Raw genomic sequence first — 27,040 nt, forward strand, 5'->3', positions numbered from 1 at the left:
TTTAAGGATAGCCACTGGATCTCACCAAACCTGCTTCCTCTTCTTTCTGAACACATAGTTAACTACAATTTGAAAGGCTTGTTTGGGTAGGTGTAGCCATAAGATTGAGTTCTGACCTATGGAATGTGAATGAGAGTGGTGCTTGACACCTGCAGGCCTGACCATAAAACCTTCCCATGCATGATCCTTCATGCTAGTTTCTCATCCAGTTGGGGATGTCCATGTACAGAGCAACCTGTAAAGCTGAGGTTGAAGTTAACAGCAGGAAGAAGCCTAAAAAATTGTGTTACTCTAAGACTTTCACCCCAAATTACAATCTGTCACTTGTGTAAAAACTAAACATCCACTGCATTAAGCCATGGGAACCAAATATTTTCATTTGCTATAGCATTTGGTCAACTTTACTAATCCACCAAAACAAGAAAACAGAACAATCATTGTAATAAACACACATATTTTAACTTCTAGAAGAAAAGTTGTCCAAGGTGACTTTTTCCCCTTTGGGTTACCTAATTTGCATATATCCATATTATTCCCCTCTTCCCCTTCAGTTTGCACTATTACTCTTAACCTCTGAATTGGCTCCCTTGACTGGTTTCCTCTCATTTTCTATCTTATTACTTTTGTTTTCTTGTCTCACACATGGGTGGCAACCACCTGTAGCCACCTAGTTAAAGAAAAAACTCAAAGAACAATTTTATTAGAGAATAAAAATTATGTTTTCCCCATCAATCTTACTGAGTGGTCCTCCTTAGGAACCTCAAGGCCAGACTTGGCGAAGTGGTTATGGTGATAAGATACCAATTTTCAAATTCAGTATTTCAACCATGAGCAAATAAGAAGCAGAAGTAAACAACCGGCTGTAGGACAATCAAGTTGAAGTGTACTGTATTATGTTCCCTGCATAAAACCAAAGAGCTTACCCAACTCTCTGTGGCCATTTGAGATTAGGGGAAGTGGTGAGTGTGGGAGTAATCAGAACACCATACACTAGGAATCAGAAGGAGGCCAAGGAAGAAGACAATTAGCTCCAGATGGGAGCAGGAGCCAGGGGGATGGGTCTTGGCTCTGCCTTTGAATTCAGATGATTTTGGGTATTTCACCTCACTCTCATCAGGCCTCAGGAGAAAATAAAGCATAATTACATGATCTCTAGAGTCTTAACCAATCTGAAAGAAATTTAAAAAAATATACAATATTCCTAAAACTGAATGTTTACAATACCTTTAAATTTCTAAAAATATTTATTTTTAGCATCAGAAAACCAAGAAGTATGTAATGGATCCAGGTTACAAAAACACTGTTAAAAAACTGGGGTGGCATAGGTAGACTTCTCAGTAAAACTCAAGACCCCAGGGCATAAAACACCTGTTTTATCTGAGGAATTCAGGTGAATTCCCTTATCACAGGAGAGGGTAAGTTCTGTGTCTTTCCTAGCTAGCCTTGGTAATGGCTGTGACCAAGGAACAGCTGTGTGTGTACTAGGGGGCCAGTCTTAGGATTCTTATTCTAGCTAAGCATTAGCATCACCTGGATCAGTTTCAGGAGCCACTGATCAAGAGCAGAGGGTCTCTCAACTTTTTATGATTATTCTTTTGCTACTAAAAATTTGGGGGGCTTGCATCTTTGATATAAATGTATATTCATTTATTTAAAAATCACCTGTCTGTACCACTTGTACTAATCTATTTTATACATCAAATAACATATGCACAACATTTTTTTTTGGTACCGTGAATTAACGCAGTCACTTTTTTCATTGAGCTACATCCCCAGCCCTTTGAATTTTGAGACAGGGTCTTCCAAAATTCCTGAGTCAGGCCTTGACCTTGCAATCCACCTACCTCTGTCTTTCAAGTTGCTGGGATTATAGGCATACACCGTTGTGCCCAGCTAAACAATAGAATTTTAAAATGAGAAATGAAATAAAATATATTTGATACTTATAATGGCATTTTTGTTCTTCCTAAAACATTATTTTTTTACCAACAATAATGTGGTTGGCTATGTTTCTCTCATGTTTAGAAATCTTCATTAAATATTTTGTGAATGTGAGACATACATGTATGTAAAGAGACATACAACTGAGTGGAAGGAGGAGATTGTTAGTGGCCTTGCTAAAGTATGGTATTCATTTCAGAACTAATTCTGCCAAGGTTTAATAAAATTTCTAGCTTCTTTAATGTTAATCAGCTCTTTTTAAAAATCTAATTGAAAGAAGCTGCATTTGTATATTTAAAAAAAAGGATTCAAATCTTGTTTTATCTTTTCATATGGAAGATTAATGACAGAGTTAAATTCTGTTTTCATAAATTTTAGGTGTTCTTGGAGAATTTTTACTATAGAGATGGATGCAATGGGGTCTGTAGGGTTAGTATTTGCTTCAAACCCTATGAAAATCCCAGATCTGAGTGAAAACTAAAAAAGAAAACAAGTAAATGTTCCTTTCCCTTGCTACAAATTCTTTCATCTTTCTTTACATGCTTTAATCAAGACATCTGAGAGATTTTACATGCTATCAATATAGGAGTTTTAAAAAAAATTTAGCTGGGCTGAGGATGTGGCTCAAGTGGTAATGCGCTCGCCTGGCATGCGCTGGGCGCTGGGCTCGATCCTCAGCACCACATAAAAATAAAATAAAGATGTATGTCCACCGAAAACTGAAAAATAAATATTAAAAAATTCTCTCTCTCTTTAAAAAAATTAGCTAAATTAATTAAAATAGAATTTTGGAGAAAGAAATAATGTGAAGAAATGAAGTATAAAGCACCTCTGCAAAACCAGGTAAAACAACTAAGTAAATAAAGAATTTTTCCAAATCATATTAAGACACTTGGAAAATTCATCATTAGCATATGAGCACCACACTCACACTTGGAAGGCTACTTCATTCCTTGACCTCAGGGGCACATCATGATCATTTCCCTATAATACCTTTAATACTTTCACATTTGAGGTTTATACTGACTTTCTGAACACATATCCATAAGATTGATAGCTAAAAAAGCTTTAGTAGTTTCTTTACAATAAACATTTCTCCCTGAACATCTAGATTTTTTCTTACTTCTAAGATATTGGAGGGTGGGAGGACACAAACAAAACAAAACAGGAGATGAGTTTGTAGCTTTTGGTTTCCTTACTGTTAATCAGAAAAGAATTAATCCATGAATTTTAAAGTCTTTAAAAATTATTTGAGGAAAAATAACCACTGTAATGAGTTGTTTATCCGTAAGGGAACCTGTTCCTTTAAACACACAGACAACAATTTCCACAAAGTTTCATAGCTCTCTTTAGTTGCTCAGAATTAAAAAACAAACAAGCAAATAAACAAAAAGCCCACTAAACTTTCCCAGAGTGACTAAAAAGCTAAACAATGACATGCTTATTTCCAGCAAATATTGTTACTGTGAGCAACTACTTATAGCCACTAAATCTAAAAAACAAAACAAAACACCAACCATTAAAATGAGACCCTTTTGTTATACTGACTTTCTAAACATTGAGTTTTCACTGCTACACAAAACATTTATTGATGTTGAATAATAACACACAAATTGGAACATTATACAAATAATGCCAAGTAAAATATTAGTAAAACTTCCTGCATATTTCATGAACTTTCAATAATTAATTTTTGCAAACACTTGAGATACTGAGGGGAGAGAGAATAATTCTTTAGATCCCTGAGGGGGTTACTGAATGAATCTGGACAGGGTACTGCCAGGCCCTGCCTAGCTGTGTCCTTCAGCAATCCCCAAGAGCTCTGCTTCCTATTTTCTGAAGCTGGAGTAACAAGGCCAAAGAAAATTCTTCAAAGCCTTGTAGGAATATCTCTTCCCTTAGGAAGCCCTCTAAGTCTGAATTAGCTCTTCTTCCTGAAATATTCTAACTCCTTTTTTCATAACAACTTGTTATTTACTTTTATAGGTAGGATACATACAGTGTCCTCATCACATGAATCTGCTTACAGAAAGTACTAGAAAAAGATACCTTTTGAATTAAACTAAATCTTGCTAAAATATAACTGGGAGGATCCTGAACTTATTTGGTCCAGCTTCCTTATTCTACAATTCAAGAAAAGAAGTGGCTTGCCCATCAACACAGAAGTTAAGGCTTCCTCAAGTGGCAGACACTAAGCTAGAGCTGCTGGAGATCTAGTCCTTGGTCAAGTAGAGCTCTCCTTTCTGTAGTCGAGAAAGACTCCTGTGCGGTTCTTTTGTCATTACACAGTGCAGCATGATGTTGACAAAAATGGAAGCAAAAGAGTCTGAGACTGATGTTCATAAGAGACAGTCAAGATTGTCTCTTAATAGATAAAGTAAACTATGTTCAGTAAAGTAAACTAAGAGTTCAGAGTCCTGGCCATGGTCTCCTAAAGTCAAAAATAAGGTTACTGAAGGAACCTGTGTGATAGCTAGAGGTCTGAATCAGTGAATGTGCTTGCCAAGTGAAGAACTTATTTAAGATGACCTCTGAGAACTCTGAGGGAAAGAGTACTTTAAAAGAGAATGTTTTAACCATCAGGAATAAACACGAATTCAGCAAATTTTTCAGAGTTTCTGAATGGGATATTAAGAATGAGTTTAACTCTGTATCACCATGTAATGATGCAAAGTAATAATCTGCCTTTCCTGGATCACCAACCTATCTCAGACAGGTTCATGACTCCAATTGTACTGGTCTTCTTTCAGTTCCACCAATAGCCCAAGTTCATTTCAACTTTGGAAACTTTGCTTCATTGTTCCCCTCTATCCTTTGCTTGGCTGGTTCCTTTTCCTCCATTAGTTTCCACCGGAAATGCCTTCTCCTCAGAGAGAAACTTTGGACCAACTACACAAATCAAGTCTTCATGGAGTCCAAATTCAAACCCCACTTGTTATTTTCACAATGATACTTTATTAGCATCCTATATAACATGTCAAATCATTTGTTATTTGTTTATTATAATAAAGACCATATCTCTTTTTTTCGTTCACCTGTATATCAACATCATCTAAAACAGTACCCGGTACACAGAAGACACACAGTAAGAACTGGTTAAATAAATTAATGAATTATAAATGCCATAAAACTAATTTAAAATTGTTGAATGTCCCTAAGAAACCGTAAGTATGTTTTAAGAAACACATGATTCTAGATTAAAAAATGTTTGAAGACAATAAATAAATCTCAAATACTGTCTTAATAAATACTGTTATATTACTCCTTGAAGATCATTATTATATAGCCACCATTTTTTTAAGAAATAAAATTTAAGATTTTTAAAAAGTGCTAATCTATTGTCAATAAGTCTATTTCTGGTTGGATGTGGAAACATACCTGATTAGTCACTAATAACTAAATATCAAAAATAATAAACAGTCACTTTGTGGTTTTTCTATGACACAAAAGAATGACATCCATACAGCTCAAAAACAAAGAAAAATCAGCTTTCCTCATGTCAATAACAAACATGAAAATAAATGATTCTCCAAGAATGTCATTTAAAAAAATATACTCCATTCTGGGAGAAAAATAAAGATGAATAAACAGGAATAACAAAGCAATCTATCTATAACCTGAAATCATGATGAAAAGTTGATTGGAAAAGTACTAGAAATAGAAATGTTAGGGAAAGTAAGTAAGTGAATTCAGTGTATTCTCCTCAAAGAGTCAGTCTGGATAGTTTGTCCTTTACTGCTCAGATCAGAAAAGATTATACAAAATAGCCTTGCTGGAAAGAAACATTTTCTTAACAATGTCACCTCACTGGTAGTAGGTTTGAATACTTGCTACTTTTCAATTCTGATATGATATTTTACCAAAGTTATTAGACAATGACAAAAATGTTGCATGTATTAGCAGGGTTATTTTGGGGATGACACGAGTAAAAATTCAGTTACTTATAAAATCTGAAACTTAAACTTCAGACATTTTATAGCTTAAAAAAGAAAAATTTAATACAACTCCAAACACAAGCAAGATTAGAAACTGGTCAAGTATGGGAACATTGCACATTATGTTTCTATAATGTGTTTCTATGTATAGGAATGACTATGAAATTGTCATTTCTAGTAATTTTCTTCTATAAACAGCAACAGTCACTGCTAGAATGGATGCTTGAAAACTTAGCAGAAATATTTTTTTCTAAATATTCTAATCTTCAAAACAAATGGTGGTTGTCAAATTCTTACTGCATAATCTAAAATGGTAATCCATGTACTGTATTTCACTTGTAATAAGTCTTTGTAGTAAGGTTAACACTTCAACACACAATACAAATAAAGAGAGCTCCAAAAAATGAAAATTACTTTGCTTCTGTTTCTGTATTAGAATTTTATTTGCTAAAGGGTAAAAACAGATTTGCAAAATTCACAGTTAACTTAAAACAATAGTTTTAAACCTTTATTCCTAGCCCTTACTGCCTTCAGGAAGGAGAGAACATCTGGTTATTTAAGGAACACAATATGTTCACATTTTCTATGACTTTTGTTTCTAATTGGGCTTTAAATTTTTTTTTTTTTTGAATTTGAACAACTAGCTAGAACAATGTTTTTTAATCACTTCATATTTTTTCTGACTGTCCTCCTTCTATCCCTCTAACTTCGTTTAGTCGATTGTTTCTGGAAATCTGCTCAGTAGTTCTAATATGATAAAGAAAAGAAAGTGAAAATTAGAATTGTGGCCTGAAGAACTAAGTATAGAATCTGTATTTATGTTGTGCAGGGTAGAGAATGGTACAAATAGACATTTGACATCCAGTGTTGTCATAAAGTACATATTTCAAATAGTTCTTGGACCACTTTATATACAAAAAGTTTCACTTACTATAGCTACAAATAAATGTTTATCACAAATACTTTATATGAGAAATAGATAAGCAAGATACCACTAGTTGTAAAACAACAAACCTACTATAGTTCTTGTGTAGAAAGATGGCCTAAGATCTGAGTTCAATTGCTGACTATGTGACCTAATAAGTCTCCTGAGCTTCACTCTGATTATCAGTTTAACTATGAAAGGAGAAGACAAAATTAGACTGTCTAGGCTCTTTATACTTCTGAAATTGTGATAACCCAAGTGAGGTATATTAATTAAGTGAGGTATATCATTGCTATATCTTCTTTGTCCCACAATATCTGAAGGTGATAACAGATTTCCAGATAATTCTAACACAAAGGAAATTAAGGAACTATTGATACTCTTTTAAGTTAAAATTGTAGGGCTAATTCACCATCTTGATAAAAATGGAAGCTATGGCTTTTGTGGACTATGGATGTGGGTTCCAGAAATATGCCAGGGGTGAGTGAGGTCTACCTAGATTCAAGTCAGTGTGGTATACTAGAAAGGAGCACAGTATCTGAAGCAGAAATCAATTCTATTGTTATTTTCTTAATACCCAGCACATGTAGGATATGCAAAGCTAAGTGCTAAAAACCGAGCAGGTGTGTTAAGGAGAAATGATTGGTAGAACAAATATGAACAGAGATAAAACACAGGTGCTGTGCAAACTTGAAGGGAAGGAAATATCCTAAAGGAACCTGGAAATGATTTTATGGAAAAGGTAAGATGGATGATAGAAACCTCAGGAGGCAAAGAGTAAGAACAGGATCAGGATTTTTTAGAAGATATGGGTAGGGGTCTTAGTATTAACTTTCTCTTTTATTCTCCTTAGCATAAATGGCCTCTTTTATGACTATCATTAACAACAATTACAATGAAAATTGTACTTGTAGATTTCTATAGTATAGGCAAACTTTTTCTTTTTTTTTAAACTTGCACTTTTGTAGCACTGGATTGGATTGTATTAGCTCATTTGAAGTCAGTTCTTTATAGAGAAAGAAGCTCTGGAAGAGTGGGTTATCCTAGACAACTTCACTCAACCTCCAAATATTACAAAAAAAGATGATAATGGCTCAGCAAGCATGAGTTTTCCAAAATAATGAGAATGGTCAGAAGCTGAGCCAAGGCTTGACCTAGATCCCCAATTCTTAACTCAGGTGCCTTGCAGAACACTACAGTACTACAGACTTACATTAACACCTGTGTCAAGGACAGGAGTTCTCATCTGAAATTTCCTAATTTCAAAGAGTCTATACTTACTACACTACCATTTGACTATAACTACCACTTTGATGGGCTAGAAATCCTTTGAAGATATACAACTTTTTTACTTTTCCTGTAGATATCATCATTCCATGAACTTGTCCTCATGAGTCTTGTTATTATGACTCCCTCACCCTGTCCAATTTCTTATGTCTCAGAAATATCAGTTTAGGGCTTCATATTTTGTACCAATATTTCGACTACGTTTTTACTTTGGGGGAAATTCCTTTTTTTAAGATAATAATGCTATTATTTTTTCTCTCAAACTCTAACGAACCTATAGTTTTAATGTCTGTAGAATTTTATTCATTAAACTATTATAATATGGGCACTATTTATTGAGATAAAATTACTCCATAAAAATCACACTAATATGAAAGGGCACTTAGATTCTATTAGTCAACAGTGATGGACTGGGCATAAAGATTTTGAAATTATATGAGAGATTCCTAAGAAGATCAATCATATTTAGCTAGGAAAAAAATTGCCAAGACCCATAGGCTTTTGACAACATATTCATTTCTTCCTTTAGTTAAATCAAACAAATCACGTTAAGCAGGGAATTAAAACTGCTTTTAGCTTTTTTTTTTCCTTCCACTCTAAGAATTTCTAATTCTGAACGGAAAGCATTGGACTTAAGTTTGTACATCAAAATTCATACTGAACTGACCAGCAACCTCTTTTTTAAAGCTATTTCATTATATTGTTGTTTTTTTTGTAAACAAAAAGTACATACTCTCACAACTTACACATACATATGTACATAAAAACATAAGCAAAGAACTTTATATTTTCATAGTCATACTCTTAAGTTTTACCAGAAAAAAATATGCTTCCTTATGTTTCAGAGAAATGATAGATTTCTGATGCTTAGTGAAATTCTTGGTGTAATAGAAATGATATAAAAATTCATATTTCTAAAGAAAACGTACTAGCATAAAGAAAAAAAAAATTAAGTCCGTCAAAGAATACACTGAGGAAATATGCACAAGGAAAGGGCAGAAATCCTTTAGAATCAAAATTTATATTAAATTTGAAGGACCAGACAGAGCTTTGGCAGTGGAATCCACAGACAGACTGACTGACTCACAGACAGTTCGACAATTGCCAACATGAGTGGTGGGAGGGCTGCCAAAAAGCCAAAGGCTGGGACTACCATCCAGCACCTGGCATTCTCAGACTCGGATTTGAAGCTTTCTCTCTTATACTGCATCCAATATTTTTGTTTGGCTCCAAAGTAGTAAGGATTCACAGATTTTTTTAGATCATTTAATGTTCTTATTTTCAAGAAATATAACATTAGTTGTAAAAGAGCACACTTTTTCTCTGCAGTGTAAAGAAAATTTTGATGAACTGCTTTACGCTCAAATGGAGAAATCAGTGTTAAAGTCTATTTAAATCTTTATTAGATTACTTAGTCCACAGAGTAAAAAATACATACTCACAACATGAAATAATTCAGTGATTCATTTTATCATTAATTCTTACAGACCTTGTCCTTTTAACAGATCTACTTCTCCGACTTTTATATGGCCCCAGAGGTACTATTTGAATAAAAGTCATCCCCTATGAGGGGCACCAAGGATAATGAAGTGTGGCTGCAAGGAGAGGTAGTTGCTCAACTATTTCCTTGAGTGATGAGGAGGCAGGAGGACCAAACAATTTTAGGAGATACAAGAGATGTGTGCGCTGATTCTAAATTGCATTGTCACTGAATTACTGGCTATTGAGGTATGTGAGTTTTGGCCTATGATTGTTTGACAAATTTGATTGCTAGGCAAATCATCTGTTATGGGAAATTTTTGATCAAACATGTTCAGAGAGGCCTATTTTTCACCCAACTTAAAATTGTGCATATCCTACTGTGAAAACTTACCTTTGGGTCTCTAAGAAACAGAGCCTTAAGAATCAGTGAGTGCACATCCCCGATGAGTGGATAATGCATCAGAAGGCCAAGACAGGTCTGGTAGTTACTAGAGATCACTAAAAAAAAAAAGAAAAGAAAAAGAAGAATTCAAATACAATATTGGTTGAGATATTTTATATTATATTACTGAAAATATAAAACATAACAACTTAGAGCCAAAGAAAATAAACCAATAATTCAACTGATTTGATAAAAGGAAGGAGAAGATATCCTTATCAAATGGCCTTTGAAGCAACACACTGCATTGTTAGCAGCAATCTAATACACTAGTGCTTATCCTCAGGGGGTGCTGGGAGAAAAAAGCTTTAGATACAGTTATGTGTGTATGTTTGCAATATAAATTCTTAGAAACTTGCATACTTACTACCATTTATAGGACTGTGCTTGAATGAATTTTGCTTTTCTGCTTAGAAATTAGTAACAAGAACCTTATGAATGGGGAAGAACCAGTTAAAAATTCTCATAAAACAATATTTGCCTTGATAATTATGTTTGATAATTTATAAGTTATAGTTACTCTCTTATGTAAATATTATAAAATTTAAAATTAAAAAAAGTAAATTCCCAATTCTTTGTTTTTCTGAAGGTAAAATGAAATTTATAGAGAATATCTATGAGCATTTCATTGGAGAAAAAAGTGACAAAATCTTCATAGATGAGTCTAATTGTGTTCTGCAGACTGTCATTTAATTTTTTTTCAAATCAACCTAATTATAGGTGCAATTATTAAACACATCTTTTCAGGCAGGTCTATGTAAACTACTTTGCTTCTTTGTAATCTATCTGCCACTGCTGTCATAGTTGGGCCTATTAGCTATACTTGTTTGTGAGGCATATCGACTGCCGCCATATAGCATTGACTGTGAACAACTTTACAATTACTTCCTGTAGTTGTATCTGAATCTTTTTCATGAACTTGTCACTTGAAAAATATTCCATAGGGAAGTAACTGATTCAATAGAAAAAAATGCAAATAAAAAATAATTATTTCTAATCAGAAATATACTTGATTCTTAGTTTCCTTTTTTCTGCTGCTGTTGGAAAAGCCACTTCTTGCTATAGCTTCCTCTTCATCTCCTGTCCCATGAGTGCTATGGGGAGAAGAGACAGAACTGGGCAAAATGAATAATTAGAACCTATGTAAGGAACCACTTTATCATCTTCATTTCTGTTGCTGATCTGACAGCTTATAATTTCATACATCTGTTTTCATTTGAACAGCACTCACTTATCTACCCTATCTATATCTGTTCAGACTCTTCTTATTTGCTCACTTTTCCATATTTACAGTTACTTGTCCTTTTTTTCTCAAAAATTAAATAAAGACAGAATGAGGACAGAATAGTATGTTTTCTTGTACAGTTCTCTTTGAGAACAAGTAAATAAACTTAGATAAATCAACACATCTTACAACTCAATAAGTTATTTTCTCAAATGCTAAAATGATAATATATATTAGTAGCTGGCCAACAAAGAATTCTAATTATTTTGCATGAGAGAAAAGAGAATTCTGTAAAAAGGGTTTTAAAAGCTCAGTGCTCAAAAGATGTGGGTCTGAATCCTAGGGCCCCATTGGAATCTTTCATTAAGTTGCCTAAAATGGTATAAGCAATGGGACTGACTTAAAGCACCCTGTTCAAAATCTGTTTGGCTACCTTCTGTGAGCTTAAATTTAGTATTCTGGAAAACAACTTCCTGATTTTTAAAAATTATCTACTTCATGCAATTCAATAATTATTTGTTGAGTACCAACTTCGTGACAAGCCCTATGCTAAGAAAGGATGTGGAAATAAACAAAAAGAAGTCTTTGCTCTCAAAATAAAATTATAGAAGGGCAGAAGTATAATATTAGCAGCTGTTACTAATACTTCTATTAAGATGACAATGAATTACTCAAGGCTTCTGCAAACAGGACCCAAACTAAGAACTTTACTCCTTTGCATTTAATTTTGATGACAACTTTATATAAAGGTACAGTTATTAATCCCTGTTTGACATATGAAAAAACTGATACTTGTAAAAGTTAAATTACTTAAAGGACACAGTGATTCCTTGTTGGAGAAGGATCTGAAATACAGAGGTCTAACTTCAGGGTTTATACTCTATATAATACAAAACTCTGTTTTGAAAGGACATTGCTTTGAAAATCATGTCAAAACAGATGCAAATGTAAACAGTGAAGTCTATATTATTACTCTTTTTTAGTAGTTTTAAATAACCTAGAACGTCAATATAAACCAATGTCGAGAATAGCCTGATATAGACAACATTTAATTGGGAGGGACCAGAATAATGATCCTATTTCATTGCAAGTTTAAGAACTTTTGAATTTATTAGGTTTCAAAGTACATAAGGGAAGCAAAATAATGTGTTAATATTTTATTGGCAGAACAAATGAAGGAACTAATATTTGTCTTCCTTCTCTCCCTCCCTTCATTCCATCTTTCCATCCATCCAATAACTGCATGCAATGGATACTTTCAAAACATCAATTAAATGCTAGATATTCAAAGACTACGCTAGGCATTGGCACTAAGGAATAACAGCAAATAGTGAGTCCCCTGCCTTCAGATTAATACTATCTTCAATTTACTACTGAAAATCTGTATTTTAACAGTAATAGTATTATGGTTTGGATCTGGGATGTTCCCCAAAGGCTCATGTACTTGATGGCTTGGTGCCAAAACAGCAATGTACAGAGGTAGGAATTTGGGGAAGTACGTGGATCACGAGGACTCTGACCTCTCAGTGGATTCATCCATGGATGGCTGCATGTACGAATGGGAGGTGGTATTATTTGGAGAATGTTGGACACTGAGGGGTGTGACCTAGAAAGGCTGATCATGTCCCAGGCCACTTCCTGTCCTCTCTCTGCTTCCCAGCTTCCAGAGGCTGAACAGCTTTCCCCTGCTGCATCCTTCTGCCTTCATATTCTATTTCACCTCAGGCCAGAGCTGACTGACCCTTGACTAAAACCTCTAAAACTGTGAATCAAAATAAACTTTTCATCCATTAAGTTAAGTTGTTTATGGTATTTGCATCACAGCAACAAAAAGTTGAATAACAAAGAACATCTCTAACTTGCAATTACATATGCTAACTATCAAATCCTTTTTTGAATAACTAAGCCCAATTTAGAGTAGGTAAAAGGATTATATGTTGGTTTACAAATAAAAAAAGCACAGATCTGACAGAATAAGAATTCAGATTTTCTCTTTATAGTACATTTTTGTTGAACATGAAAAACTAGTCTGTAATAATATTCCTTATCCAATGTTTATTCTATCAGAGAAGGGTAGTTATATGTCAGGGGGAAAAAAAAGTGAAAAGTTTAAAAAATCCTTAGTTTTAATGTCTTCCTACATTTAAAATAAGAAGTTTATGCTTTAAAACCAAAGTACTGAAGCATACTCTGAAGAGTTGATGCAGGGAAGGTAAAAACAAAGGTGAAGGCACCTGGGAAAATATACTGTATTTGGAATCAGAAGATCTATTAGAATGTTGGCCCCAGTTACTAGTTATTAAATGTGTTAGGCAAGCTGCTCATCTTCACTCAAACTTTATTTTCCCCCATTTATAAAACAGGGACTATGAAAGCTGTCAGTACTAACATGGAATCACTCTTGTCAAACTAATAATGAAGCTGGGAGACCATGAAAGAAGGGCCTTCTTGAGGGCATGCTGCAACAGGAATGCCATAAAGGACTTTCCTAACCAGAACTTTCCAGTTAAGTCACTTCTATTAAGACCCTCTTCAAGCAACAGTCAATACCACCAAAGAACAAGCAACAGTCAGTACCACCAAAGAACAAGTGTCACTACCTGGGACAAGTCCCTTATAACTAATGAGCCTCATTTCAAAATGGCTTATAATGACTTCTCCTTTTGCCTTTAAAAGCTTCCCTTTGTCCTACCCCCTTGTCTGTACTTTCAGTCTACCATACCAGGCATATTCCAAATTGCAATCCCTTGCTATTCCTGAATAAACGCTTTTGTTTACTGAAAGTCTGTCTCTCTGCCATTCATTTTTGGTCAACAAGACAGAAATGCTTTCTCTATCTGCAGGGTTTCTCTAAGGGTGACCAAGATGCCAAACCGAGATTTCCCTACTCACCGAATTTTTCTTTGATGAATAGTGCTACTCCACATGGAAGCAGAGCTGACTTCTCTTTCTCCATTTTAAATGCCCCACAACTACTGTGATGTAGTTGGAGAGAGTTGGTTTATATAGTTTTCCCCAGTGAAAACAGAAAAAAATAGTGCAATCAGTAAAAATAAACAGGGAATGTGATTGTTTTGAGAAAGTTTAAAGCAACATGAATCCATAACTTATCTATAACTCACAGCTAACTATACTTATAACATTTACAAATATATTTTCCAAATTATTTAATTTTATATGGAGATATATTTTCTCAAAGTAACAAAACAAACTGAGAACAACTACTACAAACCATGACACTAAATACATACTTCCTTTAATTTAGCTATCACTTACTAAGCAACTATATAGTATGTCTGGTGACTTGCCATTTATGTAACAAACATCTCACAAGTCCTACCAACCTCCTCGAAGAAAACCATTATCATCAACCCTCTATCACACATGAGGACATGGGAGTACAGAGTGGATAAACAACATGGCCAAGGCCATAGAGCTCTGAAAGGGTAGGAACAGGAATTAAATATAAGTCTGTGTAACCGAAAGCTTTGCCCTTCATTGCTCTATCTTATACTTTGCTGCATTCCTAGGAGAGTCACAAGAAGAAGATCTGCACACATAAGTGAAGACACACACAATGCAGATGGCTTCTAAATACCAACTATGTTCTGAGCCACAGAGAAGTTCAAATAAACAGAAGAGGTCCTCAGGTGTAACCAATATTTAGAAATAAGCATAGATTCTTACATATAGGTATAAATCGTCATACAGGATAATCAGATTAAAAATAATTAGCTCATGAAAAAAGAAACCTTTAGGCTTTCTCATAATTCATCATACTTCACTGAAAATAGTGCAAATGTATAAGTACTTTGTAAGGTATCTGGCATGCAAACACATTTAAAGACTATTGTAGGATCTGGAAAGATATTTGTGAAGCTGGGCATGGTGGCGCAAGCCTGTAATCCCAGTGGGAGGCCGAGGTACGAGAATCACAAATTTGAGGTCAGCCTCAGCAATGAAACCCTGTTTCAAAATAAAAAGAACTGAGAACATAGTTTAGTGGTAAAGCACCTCTGGGTTCAATTCTGTTTATTTAAAAAAAAAGTTTGAGAGCTATCACACATGGGAAAAAATAATAAGCACCAGAATTAACACCAGAAATGTCTTCAACTATTTAAAGATATTTACTATTTTGACTTTCCTAGTATAAAATGACAATATAAAAAATGGGATTTCAAATGGACTAGAAAACAAGGTGAAGGAAAACTGAAAATAAATCATTATTAAAAGCAAAAACTTTCATTCAGCTCAGTCTTGGAGCTAAGTATGAAACAGTCTTTTCTTCCACAAAAACTGATTTTATTCTAGCATTTAAGACCCTTGTAGGATTTTTATCCTTCTGGGTTTTCTCTCTTGGTTGCCTTTGTGACACCTGCCTCTTGTAGCATCACCAATCATTAAAACACTGAAACCCAAGACCCACCCTTAGTAAACACTTAGATAAGTATTGGGTAATTCCTTATTTTTCTGGTAGATTTAGTACAGAATAATATGGGATTTTAAAATTCATTTTCAGGAAAGAGGACAATTCATATTCAGAGTGGCACATTCTCCTGGTTCAAAAAAGACTTTAAAATTTTTTATTTTCACTGCTCAAGCTTAATATACTTTATACAGAAATATAGTTTAATCAGAGATCAAACAATAAGAAAACTACTCAATAAATTACATCTTTAAATGTACAGTGTTGCTGATGCTGTATATTATACTTAAGGCTGAAGCAAGGAAGGATCAAGTGCAGAATTTCCAATGACTAGGAACTGAGCACAGGAAAATGAATGCTGTATTATAGTTAGGTTTTTTGTTTGTTTGTTTTTGTTTTTTTGGTCACTGTGACCAAAAGACCTGGAAAGAGCATAGTAGAAGAAAAAGTTAATTTGGTGCAAGGTTTCAGAGGTTCAATCCATGGTCAGCTGACTCTCTGGCTCTAGACCTAAGGCGAGACATTACACAAAGGAGTAGAGGCATTGTAGAGGAAAGCAGTTAGGACACAACAACAATGAAGCAGAGGTTGGGCCTAGAGGGAGGGAGACAGCTTGTAGAGAGCTTGTGTGCATACACTACGCTCACCAGGGAAAATATATATACCTCTAAGGCACACCTCCAGTGCCCTACCTGCTCCAGCCATACCCTATCTACCTATAGTTACCAACCATTTAATCCATGTCAGTGGATCAATCCACAGATTAGATTAAATCTCTTATAACCTAATCATTTTACCTCTGAAAATTCTTGCATTGTCTTACACATAAGCTTTTGGGGGACATCTAATATCTAAACCATAATAAACACTGTACTAGAAAAATCAGAATGACTGCATGTAGCTCCAAGAGTGTCACTGGGAGCAGCTATGAACAGGCTTCAGTTTTCTCTATCTTCTCTATCTCCTTACCCATTGAGAAAATGAGATGATATAGTGTAAAAGCAAAATCTTTAAACACAAATTATTAACACTAAGGTAATAATTATAGGGATATAGTCAGAATCAAAGCCCCAAGTTCTATTATTTCCATATTTGTAAAATGTCACGGAAATGAAACCTGAAAAACTTTGGTGACTTTTAAGATTTAGAAAAGGGATAGTAAACCTGATTCATAGATTTGCCTTTCTTAATTCTTCATCCAAGAAAAGAAAACCACATCTCAGGTATTAAATCTGAATACAGACATAAATGGTTATATTTTATGTCACTGTGCCCACTGGGTTCTAATGCCTTACTTAGAAATTTCAATTGTCAATAGAAATGGTTCAAGTTCTGAAGGAATTTAAAAATTATTGACAATATCCTCCTATTGTTAGATTTGTGTACTCACTCATTCAACAAGTATGCACTGATCACCTGTTTTGTTCCAAATACTGAGTTCTAATGACATGAAAAGAATTAAGACACAGTTTCCGCTTTTCTTTTTTTCATATTCCAGCAGAAGAGAAGCACAGCACTAACTACAACAGAATACTGGGCTGATAATAATGGCACATCCTCAAGCTATGCCAGCTCTTAAATTGGAAGACTCTGCGGTTGGTGGGAGTGTCAGCCAACAACATGGGGAGGCAAATGGAGACAAGATACTGAGTGGCTGCAATAGCAGGGGTGGTGAGGAGAAACAGGGATGTGAAGAGAGAAAGTAAGTGAAGATCTTACTTCTATGTAGGGAACTCCAAGACGTCCTGCAGTAGATAATGAATAAAGACACTGTGGTATATCCAAACAGAGTATTATTCAACACTAAAAATAAATAAGCTATCAAGCCATGAGAAGAAGACATGAAGGAAACTTAAATGCACATTACTAAATGAAAAAGGCATTCTGAAAAGGATACACACTATTATCTTAACTATATGACATTCTGGAAAAGGGAAATCTATGGAGTTAGTAAAAAGGAGAGAGAGACTAATTGGTAGCACACACAGAAATTTTAGGGCAGTGAAATTATTCTGCGTACTATAATGGTGAATACATTTCATTAGACATTTGTCCAGATCCACAGAGATATAATACTGCTATGTTCTCAATGTAATTTGAGTGTCACCCAAAGTTCCATATATAAAGGCTTGGTACCTGGTATGAATGCAGTAGAGGAACTGTTGACCTTGAGGAGGTAGGGTCTTGGTGGTAGATCTTTAGGTCAGTTTGTGTGTGTTGGAGTGTGTGTTCTCAAAAAGGCTTGTGGGACCTAGCCCATCTTTTCTTTTATTCCTGGCTCATCATGTGATATTTGCTCTTATGTGCTCCTGCCATGATGTCCAGTCATATTGGGCTGACATCACTATAGGACTAAACCCATGGGGCTGCCTGATCTTCCACTTGAACCTCCAGAACTATGTGCCAAAATAAACTACAATTTATTTCACAAGTAGTGTGTGGTATTGTGTTACATCAATGATTGACACAAACACAAGAGTAAATGCTAATGTAAACTACAGACTTGCAGGTTCCGGGATGATAATGATAATGATGATAATGATATGCAGGTTCAAGGACTTTAACAAATGTGTCATTCTGGTATAGGATGTTTACAGTGGAAGAGGCTGTGGTATGTGATGGGAGAGAATACATGGGAGATATTCTTTCTGCTCCATTTTGCCATGAACCTAAAACTTCTCTTTCAACATAAAAGCTATTAAAAAAAAAAAAAAAATGGAAACAGAAAACCAAGACAATGAACTAGTAGTAGAGTATTAGCCTTTGTAAAGGAAATTTTAAAAGATTATTAAACTAAAATACAAAGTAATGTAAATGGCATTTGTAACTTAAAGGGTATATTAATATCCTTATCTGATGTGGTCATAAAACCAACAGGCAATATTTTACATTAGAGAAAAGAGAGCTGGCAGTCAGTAAGTGCTTAAACCCTCCTTTAAAAATAAGACCACCAATTTGGGCTTTGGTAAAACTTGGTGACACATTACCATGTGGTTTAAGAGAGTCTTTATTTTTAGTTACTGAGGTTGGCTTTTCTAGAAATGACAAATTCAACTTGCAGTTTAAATAAACTATATTCTGACATCAGTATAATGTCAAACATGCTCTTAATTATAAAATAGATAATAGAAATTCTGGGGTAGGGCAGACAGAAACACTGGCCTATAGACAGCTAGTGGCTGAAGAGGTTGCAGATATCCAAAATGAAATCAAAAGGAACAACACATAAATCAGGAAGAGGACACAAGTGCCACAACATGCCAGGGCAGGAAACAACTAAAGACCCCTACAGAAAACAGAGAAACAGAGGGAGCTACAGCACAGTAACATGTAGTAACATGTTTATGCTGGCTGAAAAATCAGGACAGGGAGAGAAGCCTGAAGGCACCCAACACAAAGACATGAAAAGGAAGGGGAAACACAAGTACTTGATATGAAATCACATTGTACCCTGTATATATGTACAATTATTATGTACTAATTAAATAGAAAAAATGAAATTTAATTGACAAAGTGAAACAAAGTAAGAAGTGGATAGAAATGCCAAGAAGGAAACTTTTCCAGCCACAAAATGTTTAGAGAGAAAATTTAAAAAGACAATAAACATTTGAGAGGTGCTTTGTGATTAAGAAAATTGACAGTTAAATGGATTATAGCATTTTAGCTATTAATACAGTTTATAAGACAAAGGTGTATTATATTACAAATTAGAAAATGTTTTATTTTGATACTAGTCAAACATCAATTAAAAATTTAAATTGGGCTGGAGTTGTAGCTCAGCGGAAGTGTGCTTGCCTAGCATGTATGAGGTACTGGTTTTGATTCTCAGCACCGCATATGAATAAATAAAATAAAGGTCTATCAACAACTAAAAAATATTTTAAAAAATGATTTCAACTGAAATAAAAAATTGTCGGTAGTTAATTTAAAAGGTAAACAATTGTTTTCAAAATGTCATGTCAAAAGAACATTTAAAAAAATCATTATTTATTTGAGTTGTTATTCCATAAATTAGAATGGGCACCTGTCCTCTCACAAATCCACTCCCCAGTCTCCACAGTGCCTTTGGCCTGATGGTACTTCAAGATTAGCTGGGCAGAGAAAGAGCTTCAGATGCTCTGAGGGACATGGAAGAATGACAATAAGTGCTTCTGGTACTAAGGAAGCTTGCAATCTGCTTAGAAGATAGGACCAACAACCACAATAACTAAGAAACCATGTGGAATAGAGTGAAATTGAGTGCTACATTAACTGAAACCTTGCAGGACCACAAAAATGAGAGATCAATGAGGGCTAGAACCATGGGGAAAGGTTTTGGAAAAATGTTCTTTACCTTAGGGCTGATTTAGGTAGATGAAGAGAGGAGAGGGAAGGAAAGAATCACAGGAATGACTTATGGTCTGGACTAACTGGTTGAAAAATCCTGTGATGAGAGTGTAGACATTCATAAACTTTTACAGGATAACAGCTCAGGATTATGTCATGATTACTGACATATCTTTATTCTTGATTTTAATTTTTGTATATAACTTTAATCCACAGAATTCAGCTAAGTACTGACTGAAAACAGGGTGTTTAAAAAAAAACACATTATTTCTCATCATTCTGGAGGATAAAAGTCTGGAATCAAGAAACTGACAGGACTATCCACCCTCAGAAACTTATAGGGGAAAACCCTTCCCTGCCTCTTCTGGCTTCTGTTATAGCAGGGTTGGTTCTTTCTCAGGGAGCTGAGGGATAATCCATGCCATACCTTTCTCCTGGCTTCTGTAACAACTGAACATCCTTGCCATTCCTTCGCTTGCGGATATATCATTCCAATCTCTGCCTCTGTCTTCATGAGTTGTTCTTCTCCCTGTTTTCACATGTTCCTCCTTTGCATGCCTGTATCCAAACTTCCTCCTTCTTATAAGGACACCAGTTATATTAGATTAAGAGGCCTGCTCTACCTCCAGTAGGACTTCATCTTGACTAATTACATCTCCAATAATCTGTTGGGAATTAGATTATATTCTGAAGTACTAAGAGTTAGGACTCCAATGTATCATTTGGGGGATACAATTCAACCCATAAAAGGTCTAATTATCTGTGCATGTAAAATTAGAACTTTAGCTTAACTGTATTTCATTTTATTGGTGATATATATTCACTTGAAAAACTGATGAAACTATAGCCCCTTGAACCAGAGAAATGTACATTTTGTACAACATCAGAATGATGACAGATTTTTGAAGCCCACCCATTGAATCCCTAGGAGGTATGGGGCTGAAGCAAGGAATGCCATCACTGAAGTAGGCTCTTCCACTTTCCTCAAGTGAAACATTCGCTGGGTTATGAAGAGCTCCAAAAGAACACACAATGCCCTTAGCCACATAATATTCAGTGAAGAATATTTGAATGAATGATCCTGAAAATACTGAGTATAACTGAATACTACTCTGGATGTCATAGCTGGGCATCATGAGTCAGAATATACTGACATGAAACAAAACCTTGAAACTGATGTTTTTTGTTTGTTTTAATGATGAGGCTAAAAACTTTTCTTCTTTTCCCTTGGTTCTTGACCATGGCTTAAAATGTAAATTCATCTAATTAGCACTGCCCTCTCCTACACTTTACCCAATCCTATTTTGTATCCCCTTTTTCTCCTGCTGCTCCCCTCCCTCATGATCCTCCCTCAGAGGAACAAAGTCTTTCCATGTAAGCCTGGCTCTTCTGTACTCACTGGTTTCCCTGCAACCTCTATAGGTGAGGTGGGGGATCACCTTGCTCCATTGCTGCTTCCAAACTCTGCTTCCTATCTTCCCATAAAAATCCTTCTTCCACTGAAGTTCATGCCATACTTCTATACATCCATCACACATCCATGTATCACTTCACCCATGTACTACAATAGCTGGCAAATAGCAAGAACTAAATAAGTACTGGTTAAACTGTTGGTTCTTTGAATAAATGACTGAATGTAAGAGTTGTTTTCTTGGTCATGCTTTCAGCATTTGTTTGAGGTTTTGGTATCTGATTCTTTAAAAATTTTTTCTGTATCTTCTTTTCAAATCTTGATTCTTGATGAAGTGTTCACGGAGAACCACAGTTTCAGAAATAGACCAGTTTATATGTAGCACAAAAATTTTACCTTCCTCCAAATTCCTTGATCTTGAGTGACTTACTTCACCCTTCACTAACTTCAACCACATTGACCACATCTAGAACCATTCCCTGTCCTTTTGTGTGACCACAATATTTATGCTTTCACGTCTCTTCTACCCTGTTTCCAACTCCTTGATACTTTCATTTCTTCCCAGTGGTCTCCTGACTGTGCTTCCCTTCTTATACATCCTAAAGTAGTGTCTTAAAATGTACTCAACACCCTCTATCCTTCTTTTCCTCAGTTCTGCCTAATTCATTTGAAAGTAAACCCAACTTGAAACCTACATTACAATTTATATTTTTTACTTCACTCCAACTCCTCAGCACAGCTGGAAAAACTGCAACCTTGAGGTCTAGTGCCACTGCCCTTTGCTCATCACTGGAGGATCTTCACCAGCTACTTGTCAGCCATATTTACCATGCCTTCTAATCAGTCCCCTCAAAGCCCTAGCCCTACTCTACCTCATTCCCAGCAGATGGCATGGGATTCCCCCATTTTTGGTCTTCTCCACATATAAACTGGTCCGTTTCTGAATCCAGCCTAGTACTTCCTTCATGTATCTGCACCAGTTTTTCATTCCTGTTCTATAGTCAGTCTTCCAATTCTCTTTTATTGCCTCTGGGCCCTTGTTTCAATTATTTGATTTAAAAAAAAATTGTCTGAAGTTAACTATGTACTGGGCTCTGTTATAGATGTTAGTGCACAGTAGGAAAACCAAAATGGACAAAATCCTGTCTCTCACTGGGGAATAGAGGAGGGTGGGGCAGGTGTGAAGAAGAAAAAATAAACAAATAGAAAGTTAAAAACAAAAGAGGTAATTTCTGTTTTCATAGATCTCATCCATGCCACAGGAGAGGAAAACCAGGTGTGGTGGTCCCACCTACTGAGGATGAGGAGGATGATAAATTAGAGGCCAATCTGGGCAATATAGCCAGATCCTGTCTCAAAATACAAAGGGATGGGGATGTAGCTCAGTGGTAGAGCACTTGTCTAGCATGTACCAGGACCTGGGTTTGATCCACAGTATCACAAAAAATTTTCAAATAAAACATTTTTTTTTTTTTAAAAGAGGGAAACACTGACTCTTGAAGGAGACACTATGTTGAGAAGTAAACCTCTCGACCAGCACCCCCAACTCTAGTGCACTCTTTCAGTCTAAGGACAACTTCCTTGGCTCCTGAATTGCCTTCTTACTGCATCTTTGATGTCTAATTCTTCTCTTCTTTAAAGATCACCCTGTATAAACCATCTCTAAATTCTTACTTTCTTGGTCATCATTTTAGATGAACTCTAGATAGGGAAGAGGGTTGGGAGGGAAAGGGAGGGGGCAGGGGCTTACCAAGGATGGTGGAATGTGATGGACATCATTATCCAAAGTAGATGTATGAAGACACGAATTGGTGTCAATATACTTTATAGACAACCATAGATATGAAAAATTGTGCTGTATATGTGTAATAAGAATTGTAATGCATTCTACTGTCATTTATTTAAAAAAAACAATAAAAATAATGCATATCTAAAACAACAACAAAAAGCTGAAGAATAGATGATGTACTTCTCAGTTGTCTAGAACCTTCTGTTCTACCACTTCATTCATTCCACTCTGGAAAATGTACCCAGTGCCACTTCAGAGTGCAAAATCTGGGTGGACTTTTCCCTGCCTTACTTTGCTACAGTACAAGTACTTGTTGCTCTTTCTCTTCCAGTTCTCCTTAAATACTGATGCTAAAGGCAAAGTTCCACCTTTGTCCACGTTCTCTTTCTCTATGTACCCAATTTACGTAGGATGGCATATAAGTTTTATGATCCTAATGGGATGCCTTTGGGAGTAAAGGAGGATACTTTTAATAATTATTACTCTGGGGTAGCAGATGCAAACCAAGATTACCCCAAACTAGGATATATGGTCACTCTCTTCTTAGGAGATTGATAGCATCTACTATTATAGTCTTGACTGACAAATAGCTGTAATTATTTGCAAACCTCAACCAGTAGCCTTGATAATGACATTGAACATTATTTTCCAAATCTTCAGGTGATGGTTTCTCATAGGCATCTCAAACTCAGCATGGCCAAAACTCAATCATTTATATTCCTAAAACCTGTGGATCCTTGTATTTTCTCCCCAATGACCCAGCCACTGAAGCCTCTAAAGCAGGGGATTGTTCTAGATTTCCCATTCTCCCTTACCTATCTCCTAACATTTCTGCATTCACTCTTTTTCCCTAAACTACTCTTATAACTTTTTACCTGACCTTATTCTGTCTTTTTCAAGTTCATTTTCCATGTTGTTGCAAGAGTGATCTAAAAGTGATCATACTTCTACTTTGAACCTTTTGATAACTCATTTTAGGCTGAAGACTTTTATCATGATTCCTCCTATTTACATCTTCAGTCTCATAATCTCACTTACTAACTCCTTTTACTCAAATAATCCCAAATAGCTTGTAGAAACACAAACACAAACACCACACTCAAAAAGTGGCTTCTCACTTCCAGTCCCTTATGAATGTTCTTCCTTCAGCCTGAACACAGATCACCTTACTGGATTTGCCAGTATATATACCATTTTCTCTACTCACTCACAGCTGGCCCAGAGGAGGCACAGTGTCTCTTCATAAATTTTCATACTACATTCCCTCTCAATTGCAGTATCAGATGTGTCTATTTGAAATTGTTTATGTCATTATTCCCTAATAGTTTGAAAAACTTCTTCAAGACAATAGTAGCCATAAATAACTAAAAAAAATTGACTCTATCTTTAAAAGACAACATCTATTTTATGGATTTAGCCACAAAATTAAAATAAGCTTGACTAAATATTCATATGAAAAAGCAACTTCTTTTCTGCACTTTTCCACATGTGCCCATGTCTTATAAAACAATCAGTAGAAAGATTAAAAAATGTATAAGGGCTTCAGCTGCCCCATATTTGCCATGTTTTATGAAATTAAACAGATTTTAGTTCAGGAGATGATTATATTCAATTTACAAATATATAGGTGTGTGTGTGTGTGTAATGTGTCAGAGTCATGAAGAGACCAACTCTTAAGTGTCTAAGATTACAGAAAATCAGAATACATTTCAGAAGTTGTTTGATGTGGAAAGTTCTGTGAAAATATGATCCAAGTGTTTTTTTTTTTTTTTTTTTTTTTTGCTGTTCTAACAGTTTTCTCATGCTGTTTTTTATTACTTACAATTTTAAAAACATACAACTTTCAAAGGGAGATAAATATGCAATATCCAAAAATCAAGTATCCACCATATCTATCCAAACAGCCTCAGCTACTTTCCAGATGTCTTCTATGGTGATTTCCATGTTCTTATATGATTAGCTCCAGCTCCAAAAGAAGGAATTCTCACTTTGTCTGTCAAAACCCAAACTGTTTGACCTTTAAGGCACAGGAAAAAGCTCAATTTTTGGATAAAATGTGGTGCTCCTGTCACTTATTTAATTTAAGTAATTTTGAGGGAATTAAAAAAGTATAATCTAAAAATTTTAAAGAATATTAGTGTTACCAGAGGCATAACAAGAGCATCTGGTACAACTGGTATTCAATTAAGAAATAAAGAAAGCTATGTAGCAAGTTAACAGTCATGATAAATAACAACTCCAAATAGTATATGTTCTTTTGACAAAGTGCTGCTTAATCTTAATAATAGTTTTTTACTTCCTAATTCAGCAACAGTCCTTTGTGCAATCTTTACTAATCTTGGCTTATAAATCTTGTTTATGAACTGTGATTATTTTTGAAAAGAAAAATAATTTGGATTACTTTGAAATTTAAAACATGCTCTGATATTTTCTTCATGACAGGGATTATCAGAGTATTGAAAGGGGGTAGGCACTGGCGTTCTGGCTATGGTAAGTTGCCTTAGGTAGATCTGAGGTGATGGGAATGCCTCTACCATTAGACACTACACTGGGGAATGAATTTTGATAAAATTTAACTGGGAAGAAGTCAAATACTCTTTTTTTTTTCAATTGGTAAGGTGATGATACTATAAAAACAGCTCCAACTTTCAGATAAACATTGTTGAATACTACTACATGTCAGAAGGTGGAGCTCTACACATATCTGAAATACTGGCTTTTATATATGAATTTCACAAATATGTGTAACAAGAAGATTAAAGCAGGAGTATCTTGAGAAAAATGGTTCTAAAAAATATTTCAATTCTTTCATGATAAAAATCATCCTCCACATCTCCAAAACTATAATGGCTACTGATAAAAGAGATGCTTACAATTTTCCATAGAATCATTGTTATATCATCTACTATAAAAATTTAGGTATATGTAAATCGAATAATAAAATTTAAAATATATTTTAAAGGCAAAAAACCACTTTTGAAAATCAGGGCCCCCTAGTCGAATACAGGCAAAGTCCTAATACTTACAAGCATCTCGAATGTAGAGTAACATGGCTATGAAGATATAGTCCACTAAACTCAGGCTGAGGCCATCTGCAAACAAGGCATCCCAGACCACCAGGAGGTCCTGCAGAGGGAACTCTCTGCCAAACAGTAGCCGCACCCACCGTCTGTAGAGAAACAAAACAAAAATTTAGAAAATGGTACTTTTGAGTGGAATTATGAACAAGTTATCATTTTCTCATGTAACTGTGAAGAAATTTGATTTATTAACTGAATACAGTGAGCAAACATTATATGTCAAAGACACATTACAGCAAAATTTAAGTTTTGAGTGAACATATATAAAATACAATAAAATCTAAGTTTTAGGCATTTAAACTAATTTTAAAATTCTATACTAGGCTAAGATGATTAAACTTTTATTTCTCTAAGTGTACAATACAAACATGTTTAAAAAGTGTAGAAATTTTTCATATTTAATAAAAACCACAAATCCTCAAAAGGAAAAAAGAAAAAATGAATATGTAGTGGTCTAGTAGTTGCCTCATATGTAAAGATCTGAATTAAAAATACAATTTCCCCAAGTTTCATAATCTTTACAATTTTTTGTTAACTTAACCTTTTGCAAGCATTTATATGCTAACAAATTACTATAGCCAAACCTATAAAACTGCATTCTCGCATGGTATTCTTATTTAAAATATTCATTTAACATTATATGTAGGGGAAAATTAGTACTCTTGTACATATTTTTTGGTAAAGTGTATATAGTTATTTTAAATGAAAATATAATTATACTTAAATTTTAGCTTTAGAATAGATATATTTTCTTTCTAGGGAAGTATATAACCA

General features: G+C 34.9%; 1 protein-coding gene across 14 annotated transcripts in view; it reads right to left on the reverse strand.

Annotated features, from left to right (window-relative positions):
• Window positions 1-27,040, reverse strand: part of Tbc1d5 (TBC1 domain family member 5) — a 517,207-nt gene that overhangs the window by 118,804 nt on the left and 371,363 nt on the right. For all 14 annotated transcript variants that reach the window (XR_011709183.1, XM_071619394.1, XM_071619380.1 and 11 more), the window contains 2 exons: window positions 26,213-26,355; window positions 9,962-10,068 (listed from right to left, as the gene is read on the reverse strand). Coding sequence is in view for 13 of the 14 variants with exons in the window: in XM_071619394.1 (XP_071475495.1) it covers window positions 9,962-10,068; window positions 26,213-26,355 (250 nt within the window). In the remaining variant the exon portion in view is untranslated. The remainder of the gene's footprint in view (window positions 1-9,961; window positions 10,069-26,212; window positions 26,356-27,040) is intronic.

The sequence above is a fragment of the Marmota flaviventris genome, chromosome 1 (genome assembly GCF_047511675.1).
Source record: "Marmota flaviventris isolate mMarFla1 chromosome 1, mMarFla1.hap1, whole genome shotgun sequence".
In the NCBI taxonomy this organism is placed as follows: Eukaryota; Metazoa; Chordata; class Mammalia; order Rodentia; family Sciuridae; genus Marmota; species Marmota flaviventris.